This window comes from Pelodiscus sinensis, chromosome 22 (genome assembly GCF_052426305.1).
Source record: "Pelodiscus sinensis isolate ZL-2025 chromosome 22, ASM5242630v1, whole genome shotgun sequence".
Classification (NCBI taxonomy): domain Eukaryota; kingdom Metazoa; phylum Chordata; order Testudines; family Trionychidae; genus Pelodiscus; species Pelodiscus sinensis.
Genome location: NC_143073.1, coordinates 7,609,936 through 7,627,866, shown reverse-complemented (window position 1 = coordinate 7,627,866; position 17,931 = coordinate 7,609,936). Strand labels below are relative to the sequence as shown.

Sequence of the window (17,931 nt, the reverse complement as noted above, 5' to 3'; positions counted from 1 at the left end):
CAGACACTGCTGCCCACACTCGGGAGAGGGGCATCTGGCTTCCCCGGATGGCTGAATGGAGGGGTGTTGGAATTTTTGCCATTCCCATCAAGGGAGCTAGGATCTCACGCCTGGGGCTGGACACACTCGGAGCAACTGGCTGGTGCCGGTGTGAACAGACCTGCTGTGGTGCCGTAGACAGGGCAAGAGGCTGAGTGGAGTTGCTCCTGATTTAGGTCCGTGTAAACAGGAGAGTTGGAGCCCGTTGGGCCAAATGGAGTAGCCAGTGGAGCAGTACACTCTAAATAGCCCGGACAAAGGAGGGATTGTATTGGGGGAGGGGGAAAAAATGAAGGTCTGTATCAACCCCTCTTTAGGGCCAAGCTGGATCCTTTCCTCTGGAGTTTTGCTTCGGGTTCTGGCTCTAATTTCCATGAGCAGTTTTGCAGCAATGCTGTAGGTTCCTTGGGGAGCAAGCGGGATGACCCTGGAACATTTCTGGGTCCTTCTATTAATGTGAAAGCGGCGAGGAGTCCTGTGGCACCTTATAGACTAAGGGTACGTCTACACTAGCCCCCTAGATCGATCTAGGGAGGCTAACGGGGGCGACCGGAATTGCAAATCAAGCCCGGGATTTAAATATCCTGCCCTTGATTTGCATGTTCCCGGCCGGTCACCATTTTAGAAATTGACTAGCCCGAAGTAACTGCCCGTGTCTACACGCGGCAGTGAAACGGGCTTCCGATTTAAAGCCCCTAATTTGAATTTAGCGCTTTAAATCGGAAGCCCGTTTCACTGCCGCGTGTAGACGTGGGCAGTTACTTCGGGCTAGTCAATTTCTAAAATGGCGACCGGCCGGGAACATGCAAATCAAGTGCGGGATATTTAAATCCCGGGCTGGATTTGCAATTCCGGTCGCCCCCGTTAGCCTCCCTAGATCGATCTAGGGGGCTAGTGTAGACGTACCCTAACAGAAGTGTTGGAGCATAAGCTTTTGTGGGCAAAGACCCACTTCGTCAGATACAGAGTGGGCTGCCCATGAAATCTTATGCTCCTACACTTCTGTTAGTCTATAAGGTGCCACAGGACTCCTCGCCGCTTTTGCAGATTCAAACTCACACGGCTCCCCCTCTGATATCTATTAATGTGATTCCCTGGCTTGGCCAGGAGTTCCTGGCACAGAAATACAATTTGTTGCTGCATTGCTGTTGCCTGGCCCTCGTTTACAGTGTATCACGAATCCCTGGCACTTGTAACCGTCAGGGAAAATCGCCTGCTGCCTGGCACGTGTCGTCTGGTTTATAGTCCGGGAATGAAAGGCCCTGAAGCCCCTCTATTTTCAAACAAGAGAGACCCCAAACTAGCGCCCAGTTTCTCCTTGCAAAGCTGCATGGACTGTGCGGGGGAGAGGGGGGTGAAACTCAAAGTGTCAATTCAAAGAATAAAGAAAACCTCATCAAAATACAGGTGACCCCTGCATTTACGACCTAATTGGTTCCTGGAGAACCATTGTAAGTCATAAGTCGAACCCTTATTTCCCATAGGTGCAGTGTTATAAATGGAGGTTCTATTCCTGGAAATCCATTTCATACCCTAAAAACACCAAAACTGATGACAGAAATGGAGGAAAACTAAACTACATAGTTCAAATAATGCACAAAAATAATTAAAAAGTGGAGACCGATGTGCAGAGGTCAAGCGCTGCACTGGTGAGTCGGAATGACCTTGTGGGTTTCTCGTTTTGGGATGATGTGTGGAGTCTGCATGATCCGCCGTCGTAAATACGAGCTGAGGGCGTAAACGAGGGGGTTTTAGGAGCTATCTTGCACGAAAAAGAATGGTTGTAAATGCAGGGAGTTGTAAGTCGGGCGGTTGTAAGTTGGGGGTCGCCTGGCTGGCCTGCAGGGCGGGGCGGTGGGAAGACGCCAGCGCCCCCGCCAGTGTGGCAGGAGGCAAGGTGGTTCATGAACGACCATGGGAATCACTGTGCTGCAGCTGACAAGCGTGCTTGCTGCAAACCGAGCGGAGCGGTGGTAAAATGACTGGCGGTGACACGTGCCACCGGCGAGGCCAGCTGATGTCGGCTGGCGGCTTGCCCAAAATGCCGGGCAGAAAGAGCCAGGCGCTGCAAAATGGAACAAAGGTGAACAGAAACGTGAGCCCCGGCCGTTGTGCTCCGTTGCTTCCCCCCTGGGTTGGCGTTTCCTCCTGTGCAAACGAACGGCGCTCGTGCAGCCAGACCAGCTGGGCGCCCGGGGTCAGCGCCCCCCCCGGCGTAGTGCGCCACGGCCCCATTGTGGAGGAGCAGGCCTGGGAGGTTCGTGCACAGGTGTGAATGATCTCACAGCCTACAAGGCAGGGGAGAAACCAATGGCCATAGCCAGGAGCTTGCGAGAAACCAAGCCCTTGCGCCATGGCGAGGTTGCTAATTCCCTGAGCCTCCTCTCCCCGGGTCGGCTCCCTGCGGCGGCGCCTTCCCCCTGGAAGCGTGCTCCTGGCAGGTGGTGTGTTTAGGGTTGAACCGAAGTTCAGCTGTGTTTGATTTGGGGTGTTTACAGTAAATGTCGTGCTAGGAAACAGGCTGCCTTAAAAACTGTGCGCTGGGTCGTCACTCGGCGTCAGGTTTCAGTCGGGCGGGATGGAGCGGATCCTGGCGCAAGAGTGTTCCTCGTGCACAACAGGAAGGGGCCGGTTGGCCATGGGGACCGTGTAGCCCTTCATGCCGTGTTCTCTCCTGGCTGCCCCCCCAGATGAGGCACCTGCCCCATGGCTTGGGAGCGTTGCATGCTGGGTGGTGTTGTTTCCATATGCCCCAGAGACTCTGCCCAGCGGAGGACCAGAGCTGGGAGGGTCTGGACCGAGCCGCAGAATAGGACGACGTGGGGTGTGTGGCGTGTGCTTCCCCTGCCTCTAATGTCAGGCCCTGGATGAATTTCCCGGCTAGCAGCCAGACATGCTGAGGGCAGTGGCATAGCCAGAAGGTGGGTGGGCAAGAATGAGGGGTGGGGAGAACCGGACAGGAGGGATCGGGGGCTTAGCCCTGGTCCCGTTCCCTGGCTGACATGCCGGCTGGAGCCAGGTAAGCCCCCCCGTGCTTCCCTCTCACTCCCCATCTGGCGGGGGTTGGGTCTGGGTGCAAAGGAGGCGGGCCACGGCCCACTCATGCCCCGCCCCCGTGGTTCCGCCCTGGCTTAGGGACCTGCCTGTCGTGAGCAAGAGAGGGCTTAGGCGATTTTTTCCAACAAAGGAACATGTAGGGAAGACTCCAGTACTACGGCCGGGTGGGGCTTTGGGGGCCTCCCAGGCTGGTGTCTACAGCCTTCTCAGCCAGGGCCGGAGGGCAGGGAGCCGCCACGCCCGGCAGACCACAACATGAGAACCGGTGCCCTCTGCTCGTGGCACGCAGGCTACTCTAGACTGGCATGATTTTCCGCAAATGCTTTTAACGGAAAAGTTTTCCGTTAAAAGCATTTGCGGAAAAGAGCGTCTAGATTGGCACGGACGCTTTTCCGCAAAAGCACTTTTTGTGGAAAAGCGTCCGTGCCAATCTAGACGCGCTTTTGTGCAAAAAAGCCCCGATCGCCATTTTAGCCATCGGGGCTTTTTTGCGCAAAACAGCACTGTGCTGTCTACACTGGCCCTCTTGCACAAATGATTTGTGCAAGAGGGCTTTTGCCCGAACGGGAGCAGCATAGTATTTCCACAAGAAGCACTGATTTCTTACAGTAGGAAGTCAGTGTTCTTGTGGAAATTCAAGCGGCCAGTGTAGACAGCTGGCAAGTTTTTCCGCAAAAGCAGCTGATTTTGCGGAAAAACTTGCCAGTCTAGACACAGCCCTAGTGTTCTCAGCCCTCTCGTCGCCTCCGAGCAGACAGGGCCTTGGTGCTGATGGTTCTGAAAGCCTGAGTGGGAAAGGCCGGGGCAGAGTAAAGGCCACAGGGAAATTGTCTGGAACGGCTCGTGTGGGCCGGCTCCCTGGTGAGCGCCATTTGGGACAAAATGCACTTCTGGCTGGTTATGTTTGCAGCTGTTAACCTCTTATGAAATCTTTGTAACGTTCCTCATTCTCACAGTTCCTGAATGTCTCACAGTGTTACCCCGAGCTTACCACATTTGAATGATACATAATGTGAATGGTTAAACTATAAATAAATCATTTGCATGACACCGTTAGCAGACTTGCAAAACCTGTTCCTAAAAAGCCCAGCCAGTTTCCCGTCGTATTCTGCCTTGTCCGTGTTTTGCATAAAAGAGCCCGTTGATTTAATAGCGGTGCTGAGGGGGGGGCAGTGCTTGAAGTTAATTTCAATGTGATTTTTAACGGATCTGGGTTTGTTTTTTTAAAGTCACAAGCACAGAGCATGGTGCAGGACCAACTATTCAGCACATTACAGTAAGATATTGAGGCTCCAACTGAGACGGCAGTCCTGCTGCGCTCGGTGCTGTACATAGCAAGAGACAGCCCCTGCCCTGAAAGCTCAGAATCGTGCAGGGGGAATGGTGGTAGAACTGGGACTTGGGTTGAGGACTGCGTGATGGCTCACTCGTGATTTTAGCCCTATATACATCTTCACTCTGATGAATCTTGGGACATTGAGGCTGTGGCCCACAACGCAAGTGTGGTTGCATATACAGGGAGTCCCCAGGTTACATGGATCCGACTTATATTGGATCCCTACTTACAAACGGGGTGAGGCAACCCCGCACTAGCTGCTTCCCCCCAGCAGACCGGGGAGAAGCGAAGCTAGCGCCCCCCTCAGCAGACCAGGGAGACGCAGAGCGGCTTTTCTCAGCAGACACCTCAGCTTGAGAATAAAGGACTGAGGGAAGTGAGGTGTGGGAGAATAAAACTGAGCTCTGGAGAAATGTGTGGCTAGAGTTTCCCCTACAATATGTACCAGTTCTGACTTACATACAAATTCAACTTAAGAACAAACCTACAGTCCCTATCTTGTACGTAACCCGGGGACTGCCTGTATATGCAAATAGCTTCTTCCACACTGATGGGCATGAATACAACGATTAAACCTTAAGCCGCGGCGCTGGACCCAAACGTGGCCAGTGTGAGCTGGTCCGCACCTCTAAGGCTTTGCCCACAAGGCTAAGCACTTCCCACAATGCCCCACCGCTCCCAGCACCTCCCTGGGGGCTAGAAACACCGACACCCTGCACCCGTCTGTTCCAGCCAGCCCGTCCGCTTGCATCTTTCAGTGCTCACCCTGCCTGGGAGACGCCTTGCCGTTGTGGAGCGTGTTCCCAATGGAGGCCAAGGATCTCACTCACAGGCCACATGTTGAGCCCCGTGTAAACCCAAACCGCACCGTGGGCCACAAACAAAGGGGACGTGTGTTGAGTAGCCGTGGTGTAGACGGTGCTGGGTCCTGCCGTGAGGGCAGGGGACTGGACTCGATGACCTCTCGAGGTCCCTTCCAGTTCTAGTGTTCTAGGAAATGTATCTATAAAACAATAGGCCAGCAACTCAGAAATACCTGTGTCAAACAGAAAGTCCACGTCCTCTGGGCGTTGAGAACATGTTGTGTTTGTGTGTGTGTCCCGGTGTCTCTCACACACGCATATTTAGCAATGCTAGAAGAGGGGAGTTAATGAGAATAACCTCCCTGGAGGTAACATAACCCCTCAGTAAATATCAGCCCCGGGAGAGAGATTAGAAGCGTGTGGGGATGAGAAAGTCAGATGCCAGGGAGCGAAGACGGTTGCTACCAGCCAGAGGAGCCTGCATGGTCGGAGCAGAATGCTAGCTAAAGCAAAGCGCTGCATTGTGAAAGGCGAGTCATCGGGGTGTGGGGACTAGGGAGCTGTAGCATCCCCAGACTCAAAGTGGTTTCTAACAGGATTTCCAGTTTGGTTCACGGGCTCTCAGCACGCCCACTATCTGCAATACTCCAGCGCTTGACAGATCAGGTAGTTTGCATGTGGGGTGGAACCAACTGAAATGTTTCCATCCAATATTTTTCCCGCTGAAAAAAATCTCAGATTGTCTGGGAGGGGGGGGGGGGGGGGCGGAGTCAAAACTGACTTTGTTTCCACGGGAAAATGTCATCTTTTTTTTTTTTAATGCCAGTTTTGCTACTTCCATGGGAGACCTTGAAACACAAGAAAAGGGAAAAAATTTTCATGGGGTTTAGATTCAAGTGGCTTCGTTTTTACTTCCAAAGCTGGAATGCAAGGGCCCGTTCATTTGAACACGACTCACATTCAGATTGGAATTAAATTGAAATGAAAAAGTTGTGCTTCAAAATTTCCCGAAGAGGGGAAATTCATTTTCATTCCAAAATTTTCCTAGGCTTGGGGGGAGAAATAAACCAAAACGTTGTCACTCAGATCCAAACACGGTGTTTTGGTTCTGCCTATCGTATGGATAGAGCCCCCTCCATCACAAAATCCAGGTGGTCATTTCAAACCATTGCTGCCCACCTCCAAAATTCATAGGACTGAGACTTTGGTGTGGCATATAACGATAATCTCACCACATTGCTTTTTTATCATGAGATCTGACAGCATTTTACAATATGGGTCTGTATCATTCTTTCCATTTGACAGGTGAGGAAACTGAGGCAGGGGGTGTGACTTATCTGAGACCACCCCGCATCAGAGCTGGGAGTAGAGTCCATGTTTCTGGTGGGCTAGATGAGGGCTCTAACCACTGAGCCACACTGTCTTATATGTTACTACCACACTGTGCAGTTGTATTTTGTGCCCATCGGGGGGAAGGGGAGGGACAGAAATGAGGGGACTGGCTTATTGAGATATGCCAAGAACAGGCTTTGGGGGGGTTGGTCTTATGGTTAGCTAAGTTCAGCTCCTTCTCCTGCCACAGTGGCTGTGTCTAGACTGGCAAGTTTTTCCTTCCGCAGAAGCAGCTGCTTTTGCGGAAAAACCTGCCAGCTGTCTACACTGGCCACTTGAATTTCCACAAGAACACTGATGATCTCATGTAAGAAATCAGTGCTTCTTGTGGAAATACTATGCTGCTCCCGTTCGGGCAAAAGGGCCAGTGTAGACAGCTCAGATTTATTTTGTGCAAAAAAGCCCCGATCGTGAAAATGGCGATAGGGGCTTTTTGTGCAAAAGTGTGTCTAGATTGGCACGGACGCCTTTCCGCAAAAAGTGCTTTTGCGGAAAAGCGTCCGTGCCAATCTAGACGCTCTTTTCCGCAAATGCTTTTAACGGAAAACTTTTCCGTTAAAAGCATTTGCGGAAAATCATGCCAGTCTAGACGTAGCCAGGCTGTTTGGCTAACCGTTGGCAGATCACTTAATAGGGGTGTTCCTCCATTTGCAACTTAGAGATAATCAGGCTTCCTTGGCCTGTCTTGTATCGTTACACTGTAAGCTCTCTGAGGACAGGCATGTCCCATATACAAAGTGCCTTGCATCATGTGGCTTTGCTTGGTGGATTGCAGCTGGGGCTGGATTGTCTCCATGCTACCGTGACACACAGGGGAGGGGGCTGGTGAGCATCTCTCTCATTGTTAAAGGGGTTTAGGCTCAGCTTGACTGGCAGCTGTTGAAATTGGCGGGAGCTCCCAATGCAGCTGGGCTTGCAGCAGGAACGCACAGAGGGCACATGTCTCTCCCTGGGAGCCTGTCCTGGCTGATCCAGCTGCCTCAGGCACAGAGACAGTTCCCTTGTGTGCCAAGGAGGCCCAGTGCCTTACTGCCTGCAGGCTGGTGTGCCTGAAGGAAGGCTATGAAGGGTCGCTGGGATTTTCCATCCTTCCCTTCCATGGGTGCCAGCCCTTCCTCACTGTGTGGAGTGCTAGGGGAGGTGCACTTAAGAATATACATAAGAGTGGCTGGACCGGTCAGATCAAAGGTTCATCTAGCCCAGTGTCCTGTCTTCTCATGGTAGCCAATGAATGAACAGAGCAAGGAATCATCGTGTGATCCCTCCCCTGTCGCCCATTCCCAGCCTCTGACAAACAGAGGCTAGGGACACCACCCCTGCCCATCCTGGCTAATAGCCATTGCTGGACCCTCCTCCAGTGCTTCATGGGAGCTGTATTTCTGTGTCCTTCATGCCCTTATGTTTCTTTATGGGTGCTGCTCCCTAGCCGTACTACATCTCCCATGACACACTGCGGCACCTAAGTCACAGCTGGAAACTGTGGTGTATCATGGGAGTTGCAGTCCTACCAGGGCGCAGTGACCCTTAGAGAGAATGGAAGCACAAGAGACCTAGAACTACATCTCCCATGCAGCACTGCAGCAGCTCAGCTGGCAGTAGTAGCTGTCTTTGACTCAAGCTGCAATGAAACTCCCCTTGCACATTTTCCAATGGAAAATGCAGCTGAAATTCACTTTTTCACCCACAGAAAATTTCAACAAAACCCCATTTTCCGGGGGCGAGAAATACATTCTGTTGTGAATTTTCCAGTCAGCCCTGCTGTTCTCAGGTACTTATCTGCCCCTTAGCACCCCAGTCTCTGGGTGCTTACCAATTTTAATTTCACAAGCCAATTACAGAGACAGAGGGTGCAGAACTGACCTTCATATGCCCTTTTGACACTGTTTCACTGGGCTTGAACAAAAATATTGACTGGATGGCCCATTATTAAACCAGCTGTCCCGTCCCTGCGTTTAAAACCTCATTGACATCAGAAGCTAAGTATGGGACACTTCTAGCTCACTCAATTAGCCTCATTAGCGCTGGTACTACAACTGATAGGTACTTTTTCTCTCTCTTTTTCTTTTTCTGTTATAAATTCTAGGTTCCCTTTTTTTTTTCCCACTGAAGCTCCTCTGAAGAAGAAGGTTTTAGCCCACAATAGCTTACGAGTCTCTATATTTTTGTTAGTCTCGTAGGGGCCACCGAATCACGTCTTGTTTTTAAAGCTGCAGACTGTCATGGTGACCCTGCTGAGACTTTTGACCAGTTTTAATATATTTTGCAGCAATGCTACTCTCCCCATGTTACCTTGTCAAAGGTATTTAGGCACGTACCTCCCATTAGTTATAAGCAGAGTTAGGCAGCTACATCCCTTTGAGGGATGTAGGCAAGTGCCCCAAAAATCTAAGCCAACGCCCTAACCACTAGGCCATCCTTCCTCACTGATTCGGAGCGCTCATGCCTGGTATTTCCCTCTTCCAGTCTGCAGCAGCATGGACATCCGCAATGATGTCTCCCAGCTGCAGAAGCTGGAGAACTGCACTGTCATCGAGGGCAACCTGCAGATCCTCCTCATGTTCACCACCGCTGCCGAGGACTTCCGCGGCCTCAGCTTCCCCCGCCTTGTCATGGTCACGGAGTACCTGCTCCTCTTCCGGGTCTACGGGCTGCAGAGCCTGCGCGACCTCTTCCCCAACCTCGCCGTCATCCGTGGCACCAGCCTCTTCTTCAACTATGCCCTGGTCATCTTCGAGATGCCCCACCTCAGGGACGTCGGCCTGCACAGCCTGACCAATATCCTGCGGGGCTCGGTGCGCATCGAACGCAACCAGGAGCTCTGCCATATCTCCACCATCGACTGGGGGCTGCTGCTGCTCGACTCGGTGGAGAACAACTACATCGTGGGCAACAAGCTGGTGGAGGAGTGTGCCGACGTGTGCCCGGGCATCCTGGACGTGGAGAAGCCCTGTGTCCAGACCAGTGTCAATGGGCAGCTGGAGTACCGGTGTTGGACATCCAGCTTCTGCCAGAAAGGTTGGTGTCTGCCCTGCTCCAGTGCGTAGGGGTTAGTAAGCGAAGCAGCTCTGCTTTGGGATGGGGGCTCGGATGGGAGGCTGCGTGATGATGTAGATCAGGGGTGGCCAGCTTGAGTGCTGCATGTGGCTTTTCAAAGAAAAAATCGCCACTCCTGAACTTGGGGCTCTGAAAGGGGCAGTGTCTGGTGCAGACTTCAAAATGGCTGCCTTCAAAATGGCCGCCCTTAAAAGGCTTGACTAAACGGTGGCCCGGGGGGGAGGGTGCTTTCCCCCCCCCCCTCGGCTCTTTGTGCTGTATCCACCACTATGCTGGCTCTTCACCTGTAATGGGTTGGCCACCCCGGTGTAGAGAGGGGGGTTGAGGATGTAATGGGGGAATATGCTTCCCTGGAGATGGTCAAGGTGGTGCTAGGGCATGCTGAGCTGTTCCAGGGGCGGTGAGTATAATAGGTGGGGGAAGGCACTGCCGGCGTGGCCCCACCCAGACTCTGCCCCCAGAACGTGATACAGAGGCAGCAGCATGGGGTGAGTGTGGGACACGCAGCTCCGCAGGAGCCGGTACACCCAAGGAGCCGGCTTTTAAGGCAGCTCCCCATGTGTACCAGTTCCTACCTGCTCCTCTACACAGATACAGATGCAGCACTGTGAGGCGGGGGGGAGGCTTGCATGTAACCGTGAAGGTTAACTAATGAGCCCAGGCTTGTCGGTTAACTGTTTAACCATGTACGTAATGATTCTCTACTACCTATTTATTTCATTGGGTGACCCCTAGTTCTTGTGTTATGGGAACAAATAAATAACTTTTCCTTATTCACTTTCTCCACACCTAAGTTAAATATCTTCAAGCCACCAGGGCCTGATGAAATGCATCCTAGAATATTCAATGGGCTGGTTGAGGAGGTATCTGAGCCATTAGCTATCATCTTTGCAAAGTCATGGAAGTCGGGAGGGATTCCAGAAGACTGGAAAAGGGCAAATCTAGTGCCCTTCTATAAAAAGGGAAATAAGAACAACCCAGGAAACTGCCGACCAGTCAAGTTTAACTTCTGTGCCAGGGAAGATAATGGAGCAAATAATTAAGGAATCCATCTGCAAACATCTGGAAGACAATAAGGTGATAGGTAATAGCCAGCATGGATTTGCAAAGAACAAATCATGAGAAGCAAATCTGATAGCTTTCTTTGATAGGATAACAAGCCTTGTGGATAAGGGGGAAGCAGTGGATGTAGTATACCTAGACTTTTTAAAAGCATTTGATATAGTCTCACATGATCTTCTTATCAATAAACTAGGGAAATCCAATGTAGATGGGGTTAGTTGTATAACTGGCTGGATAACTGTTCTCTGAGAGTAGTTATTAATGGTTCACCCTCATGCTGGAAGGGCATAAGAAGTGGGATTCTGCAGGGATCAGTTTGGGGACCGATTTTTGTTCAGTATCTTCATCAACGATTTAGCTATTGGCATAGAGAGCACGCTTATTAAGTTTGCAGATAATACTAAGCTGGGAGGGGTTGCAATTGATTTGGAGGATAGGGTCATAATTCAACATGATCTGGACAAACTGGAGAAATGGTCTGAGGCAAATAGGATGATGTTTAATAAGGACAAATGCAAAGTGCGCCACTTAGGGAGGAACAATCCATTTCACACATACAGAATGGGAAGCGACTGTCTAGGAAGGAGTCCTGCAGAAAGGATCTAGGTGTCATAGTGGACCACAAGCTAAATATAAGTCAACCATGTGACACTGTTGCAAAAAAAGCAATCAGCTACGTCTACACTGGCATGATTTTCCAGAAATGCTTATAACGGAAAAGTTTTCCGTTAAAAGAATTTTCGGAAAAAGCGCGTCTAGATTGGCAGGGTGCTTTTCCGGAAAAGCACTTTTTGCGGAAAAGCGTCCGTGGCCAATCTAGACGCGCTTTTCCGCAAAAAAGCCCCGATCGTCATTTTCGTGATCGGGGCTTTGTTGCGGAAAAGAAATCTCTGCTGTCTACACTGGCCCTTTTCCGGAACAGTTTTCTGGAAAAGGACTTTTGCCCGAATGGGAGCAGCATAGTTTTTCCGGAAAAGCACTGATGATTTTACATTAGATCATCAGTGCTTTTCCGGAAATTCAAGGGGCCAGTGTAGACAGCTGGCAAGTTATTCCGGAAAAGCGGCTGATTTTCCGGAATAAGTGGCCAGTGTAGACACAGCCATCATGTTTCTGGGATGCATTAACAGGAGTGTTATGAGCAAGACACAAGAAGTCATTCTTCTGCTCTACTCTGCTCCTAAAGCTTTCTCCCCCTCCCCTCCGGGCTCAATTTTTTTAAGTGAAACTGCCCCACAGCTGCATTTCTGAGTGGCGTGCGGGTGGGGTGAAGCAAGCGGGGATCCACCTTGGGGCTCCCCACAGCATTCTCAGGGCAAATCTGGTGGCTTGGTGGGCTGAATCCGGCCCGCAGGTTGTATTTTGCCCAGGCCTGTAAAAGGATGTTACAAAGAGGAGGGAGAAAAAATATTTTCCTTAACCTCTGAGGACAGGACAAGAAGCAATGGGCTTAAATTGCAGCAAGGGAAATTTAGGCTGGACATGAGGAAAAACTTTCTAATTGTCAGGGTGGTGAAGCACTGGAATAAATGACCTAGGGAGGTTGTGGAATCTCCATCACTGGAGAGATTTCAGAGCAAGTTAGACAAACATCTGTCAGGGACGATCTAGATGGTGTTTGGTCCTGGGACTGGTCTTGATGATCTCTCAAGGTTCCTTCCCCAATTATGTGATTCTACCTGTAATGTGGCTTATTGAAGGTGCTTATATGCTGTTTATAGTTATTCCTGTGGAGGAAGGGAAACAAGGTACGCTAGATGCTTTTATCCTGATATAAATGTTCATTCTAATGGGCGTGTTGGTGTAACTCTAGCAGTAAAAAAATCGCACTCATACCTGACACAGCTGTAGCTGGACAATATCTGCACATGGAGCAGGCCGAGAAGTGATGAAGTGGTGCAGCATTACGACTTTATTTGCCAGAATCCGGTAGAGCCACTGAGCAGCCGATGTAAGCTGTGCCTGTCATTTCAGGGGCAATCAATACAATTAAAAGTCTACAGTAATAATACTAAGTAAAGGAAATACTGCACAAAGCATTGGCCTGTGGAACTCACTGCTACCAGATGTAATCATGGTGGTGTGCTCAGCAGGATTCGTAAAAGGGACTGGACATTTGCACATGGTACTCGAACTTCAGTACCGGGCAAATTAACTGAAACTATCTTAAAGAATAAAATTGTCAGTCACATGGATGAATATAATTTGTTGGGGGAAAGTCAACATAGTTTCTGTAAAGTGAAATCATGCCTTACTAATCTACTAGGCTACGTCTGGACTAGCATGATTTTCCGGAAATGCTTTTAACGGAAAAGTTTTCCATTAAAAGCATTTTTGGAACAGAGCGTCTAGATTGGCGTGGACGCTTTTCCGCAAAAGCACTTTTTGCGGAAAAGCGTCCATGCCAATCTAGACACGCTTTTCCGCAAAAAAAGCCCCAATCGCCATTTTCGCGATTGGAGATTTTTTGCGGAAAACAAATCTGAGCTGTCTACACTGGCCCTTTTGCGCAAAAGTTTTGCGCAAAAGGACTTTTGCCCGAACAGGAGCAGCATAGTATTTCCGCAAGAACACTGACAATCTTACATGAGATCATCAGTGCTTTTGCGGAAATTCAAGAGGCCAGTGTAGACAGCTGGCAAGTTTTTCCGGAAAAGCGGCTGATTTTCCGGAAAAACTGGCCAATCTAGACACAGCCCTAGAGTTCTTTGAGCGGGTCAACAAAAGTGTGGACAAGGGGAATCCAGTAGCAGTGATTGCGCAAGAAAATGGAAAATGAAATTTAATATTGGTAAATGTAAAGTCATGCACATTGGAAAAAATAACCCCAAATATACATACAAAATGATGGGGACTAATTTAACTACAACTCCGCAAGAGAGAGATCTTGGAGTCATTGTGGATAGTTCCCTGAAAACATCCACACAGTGGGCAGCAGCCGTCAAAAAAGCAAACAGAATGTTAGGAATCGCTGCAAAAAGTGATAAAGAATAAGACAGAGAATATCTTATTGCCTCTATATAAATCCATGGTACGCCCACATCTTGAATACCGCATGCAGATGTGGTCACCGCATCTCAAAAGTATATATTGGCATTGGAAAAGGTTCAAAAAAGGGCAACAAAAATGATTGGGGGTACGGAATGAGTGTGATATGAAGAGAGATTAAAAAGACTTGGACTTTTCGGCTTACAAAAGAGGAGACTAAGGGGGGATATGATAGAGGTCTATAAAATCATGAGTGGTGTGGAAAAAGTGAATAAGGAAAAGGTATTTACTTGTTCCCATAACATAAGAACTAAGGGTCACCAAATGAAATTAATAGGTAGCAGGTTTAAACCAAACAAAAGGAAATGTTTCTTCAAGCAGTGTACAGTCAACCTGTGGAACTCCTTGCCAGAGGAGGTTGTGAAGACCAGGACTTTAACAGGGTTCAAAAAGGAACTAAATACATTCATGGAGGTTTGGCCCATCAATGGTTATTAGCCAGGATGGGTAGGAATGGTGCCGCTGTCTCTGTTGGTCAGAGGCTGGGAATGGGTGATAGGGGAGGGATCATTTGATGATTCCCTGACCTGTTCACTCCCTCTGGGCATCTGGCATTGGCCACTGTTGGCAGACAGGATACTTGACTAGCTGGACCTTTAGTCTGACCCTGTATGGTCGTTCTTATGTTCTTATGTTAATGGATGTTTCCGTGATTACAGGAGAGAGGATAAAAATGCACAAGGGATGTAAACTGTCATGTTGGCCAGTCACTAGCTGAGAGGGTAAAGAAAATTCACACATGAACAGGTTACACCTCTGCTGTCCATTAGTGAATTTCTTGGACCTTCAAGCATCTGGTGCTGGCCACTGTGAAAGACAGGATACTGGGTTAGATGGACCCTAGTCTTAAAATCTAGGCGTTGCTAGACGACAGTTCTCATTGAGTTTGGCTTCTGCGTGCCACAGGCCTTCACCCAGTGAGTCCGGCGTGAATGATCCTCTTTGCACATCCTGCACTGACCACACCTTCATACGTTCTGTTGGTGTTGCACATTTTAGAGGACATCTATTTTTAGAAATTGAGTAGTTTGTTTATTTAAATGTCTCTGGCACTATTGTTGGTATCCTTCCACCATGTGTCATCTTCCGGGGCACATGCAGTTCCATGGCCAATGGAGCTGGCATGTTGCAGGATCCGGAGGGGTAGGGGAAGGAACGAATAACAGTCTCTGCAAAAAGCAAGGAAGAGAGCTTGCCAAGGTTTGGTGGAAGAGCTGTGTTGAGCAACTCAGAAAAGGGCCGTTTGCAGAAACAGAGAGGCAAAGATTTGCCTTGGGCACCGTTTGCAGAAGCCGAGGGGCAAAGTATTAACTGTCGGCCTCACGTGACTTTGTTTTTCGATCAAGGGGCAAAACCCATGGCAAGAAAGAACAATAGTAAAGTCTCTTGGGGGAGAGCACAGCCTGTGTGTGAGCGTCTCATCTGGTAACAATCTGCAGAACACAATATCTGCTTCTTAGACGTTAGGAAAGGGCAGTACCCAGAAAACATTGCAATTTCATAGCTGCGCTGCGCACCGCAAACACCAACAAGTGGTCTAACGTGCCTATAATCATTCGACCATCTGTCTAGTTGCTAGTCCACCTCTCCCTTCTCTTGCCCCTTCCATTTGAAGGAACCATCAGCATCTAATGACCTGGAATGGGCCTAGAGGTGGGATGTTTTCCATTTCTCTTGCTAAACTGCCCTCTCTAAGGGTATGTTCCACGAGGAGTAACGGTAGTTCAGAATACAGAGCCTAATCCGAACTACCTAGTCCGTGCCACGTGTAGCCGTGGGCACGGAGTCCGAACTAGCGGGGATTTAAAAATGGCGGCGCCCGGCAAGATGCAAATGAAGCCCGGGAAATTCAAATCCCGGGCTTCATTTGCAACTTCGGTTGCCTACATTAACCACCCTAGTTCGAACTGGAGTGGTAGTGTAGACATACCCAAAGTGTTAAACTAGACAGGGATTCTTGTCACAGAGGCTTTAAACAATCTGTGTGTGTGTTCACGATGGAGAATCAATCACTGGCAAAATGGGAATCTGAGACTGAACCCCCACGCAGGGGTTACAGGAGGACTGAGTTTTCCCCTGGAGTCCTAAGGGACCTGAAAGCCAAAGGGCATTACAGACCTAAGGGGGTTAGATGCCTGTGAAAAATATCCCCGCTTCTAATGACCTAGCAGGTCCGGTTTAACCAGCTGGCTGGTGTCATACAGAGCGGCAAGATTTTCGCGCTCACCCTTTTCTTGCAGCCTGGAGGTCTCTGTACCGGGGTATGTCAGCAGGGGTATATTGTTGCACTGGTCTACACCCCAGCGGAGATCCCCTGCCCTGGTGTTGCTGCCTAGCTGTCCCAGTAGACAGGCCCGGTTGTCTCTGCTGAGAGGGGCGTTGGGACCGGGCCATGTCTCCGCTCAGCTGGGGCGCCTCTCGCCGGGCGCAGCCTGGGCGGTAATAGGAACTGCTTTGTATCATCCTGCTGAGGAGAGGCCAGCTCCCAGCTGCTGTGTTTTCCCAGCGGTGGGGTAAATACGGGACCCACCCGGGCTCGTTTGCTGTAAACAGGAGGCCTGGTAATGAAATATACACTGTAAACACAGATCCTTATCAGTGCTGTAACCAGCTGCTGCAGTGCTGCGGGGACAGGGCTGCGCCTTTGGCTGCCCTGTTCCCTCCGCCGGCTTCGCCAGGGAGCCACAGAGCACAGAGCAGAGCAGGGACTGCGGTACCACCGGGGAATGATCAGTTTATCTGTCTCCCTCCCTCCGTGTCTATCCATCCATCCCGCCATGCATCTCTCCATTTGTCTCTCTCTCTTTCTCTCTCCTGTCCTTTTGTCCTATACACACCCCTCCCTCCATCTCCCCGAAACTCCTCCATCCATCTGTATACACATCCCTCCCTCCTTCCCTCACTCCTCATACACACCTCTTTCTCCCTCCCCTCCCTCCTTCCATCAATCCCCAAACACCCCTCTTGATCCATCAGTCCCCACACACACCCCTCCAATTCCATCATCCAGGTACCGCTGCTTCAACAATAGAAACAAAAAAGTCCCTCGTGTAACCTTTGGCCAGCTGGGCCCGGTAGCTGCCCCTTCTTGTCCCAGGGCTGGGAAGCTCAGATGCTTCATCCAAACCCAGTGACTATTATGCATGTGAGGCCCTGTCTTAACATCACATGCGTAATAGTCTCATGGCCAGTAAGCTGAGCGCTTGGCCGAATGCCCAGGAGAGATTCCACTGTTGCCCACCTGATTAGCAGAGTGCTCACCGCTGCCAGCATGTGTCTCCTGGTGGTGCACCTCAGCACCTCCCCTGGTGCACAGAACAAAATTTATTCCACGTGTGGATTAAAAATAGAGGAAGCATTGCTCTTGGCACACCTGCCATGACCTGCCCTGTGTTCCAGACTGGGGAGATGAAGAAGAGAGAGGGCAAAATGACGTGCCCAGGACCTGTTTAGTGGGAAAGCAGAGACTAGATCCCACCCTTCCTCTGGCACTAGCATGAGAGCTGCTACAGAGTTTGAACCCATCCCCACGCAACCTGCAGCACCAGTGCACCACCTCCCTGCATCTAGGCAGCTGGGAGAGCAAGTGTGTTCTGATGGCAATCTACATGTACCTGTCCAGAGCAGCAAAGTCTCCCTCTCTCTGCCTCTTTCTCTTTTCCCAGCCCTTTCCTCACCCCCACCATGTGAAACACCAATCGGCCAGCCTGGGCCTTTCCGACAGGTGAATGTTCCCTTTTTCTTTTAGACAAATCTCCCCTTTGTCCCAGTTTGACTCCAGTCAGTGTTCCCTGTAAGCTGAGCGCTTGGGCAGCTGCCCAGGAGAGACTCAGCATGACCCAGGTGATCAGCAGAGTGCCCACAGCTGGTAGAGTTCGTTTCTCCTGGTGGTGCACATCCTACATGCCTTGGTGCACATAATAAAATGTATTCTGCACATGGAAGGAAAAATTCCGAGGGAATCTTGCCCACTGGTGCTTTTCCACTCTGGATTGCAGTCAATTTGCCGAGATGCTGAGTAATCCTGTAATGAGGTGGCAGAAAAGTTGGCCACTGGTGGAAGTTGTACCCTTGAAACAGCGTTACATCTTGTGCAAACTTTCATGATAAGCAAAAGCATTTGGGTGATAAGCTCTTTGC

General features: G+C 50.1%; 1 protein-coding gene across 1 annotated transcript in view; it reads left to right on the top strand.

Annotated features, from left to right (window-relative positions):
* INSRR (insulin receptor related receptor) overlaps nt 1-17,931 on the top strand; it is a 55,389-nt gene that overhangs the window by 5,207 nt on the left and 32,251 nt on the right. The window contains exon 2 of the mRNA XM_075908289.2: nt 9,091-9,642. Within this exon, the coding sequence (XP_075764404.2) occupies nt 9,091-9,642 (552 nt within the window). The remainder of the gene's footprint in view (nt 1-9,090; nt 9,643-17,931) is intronic.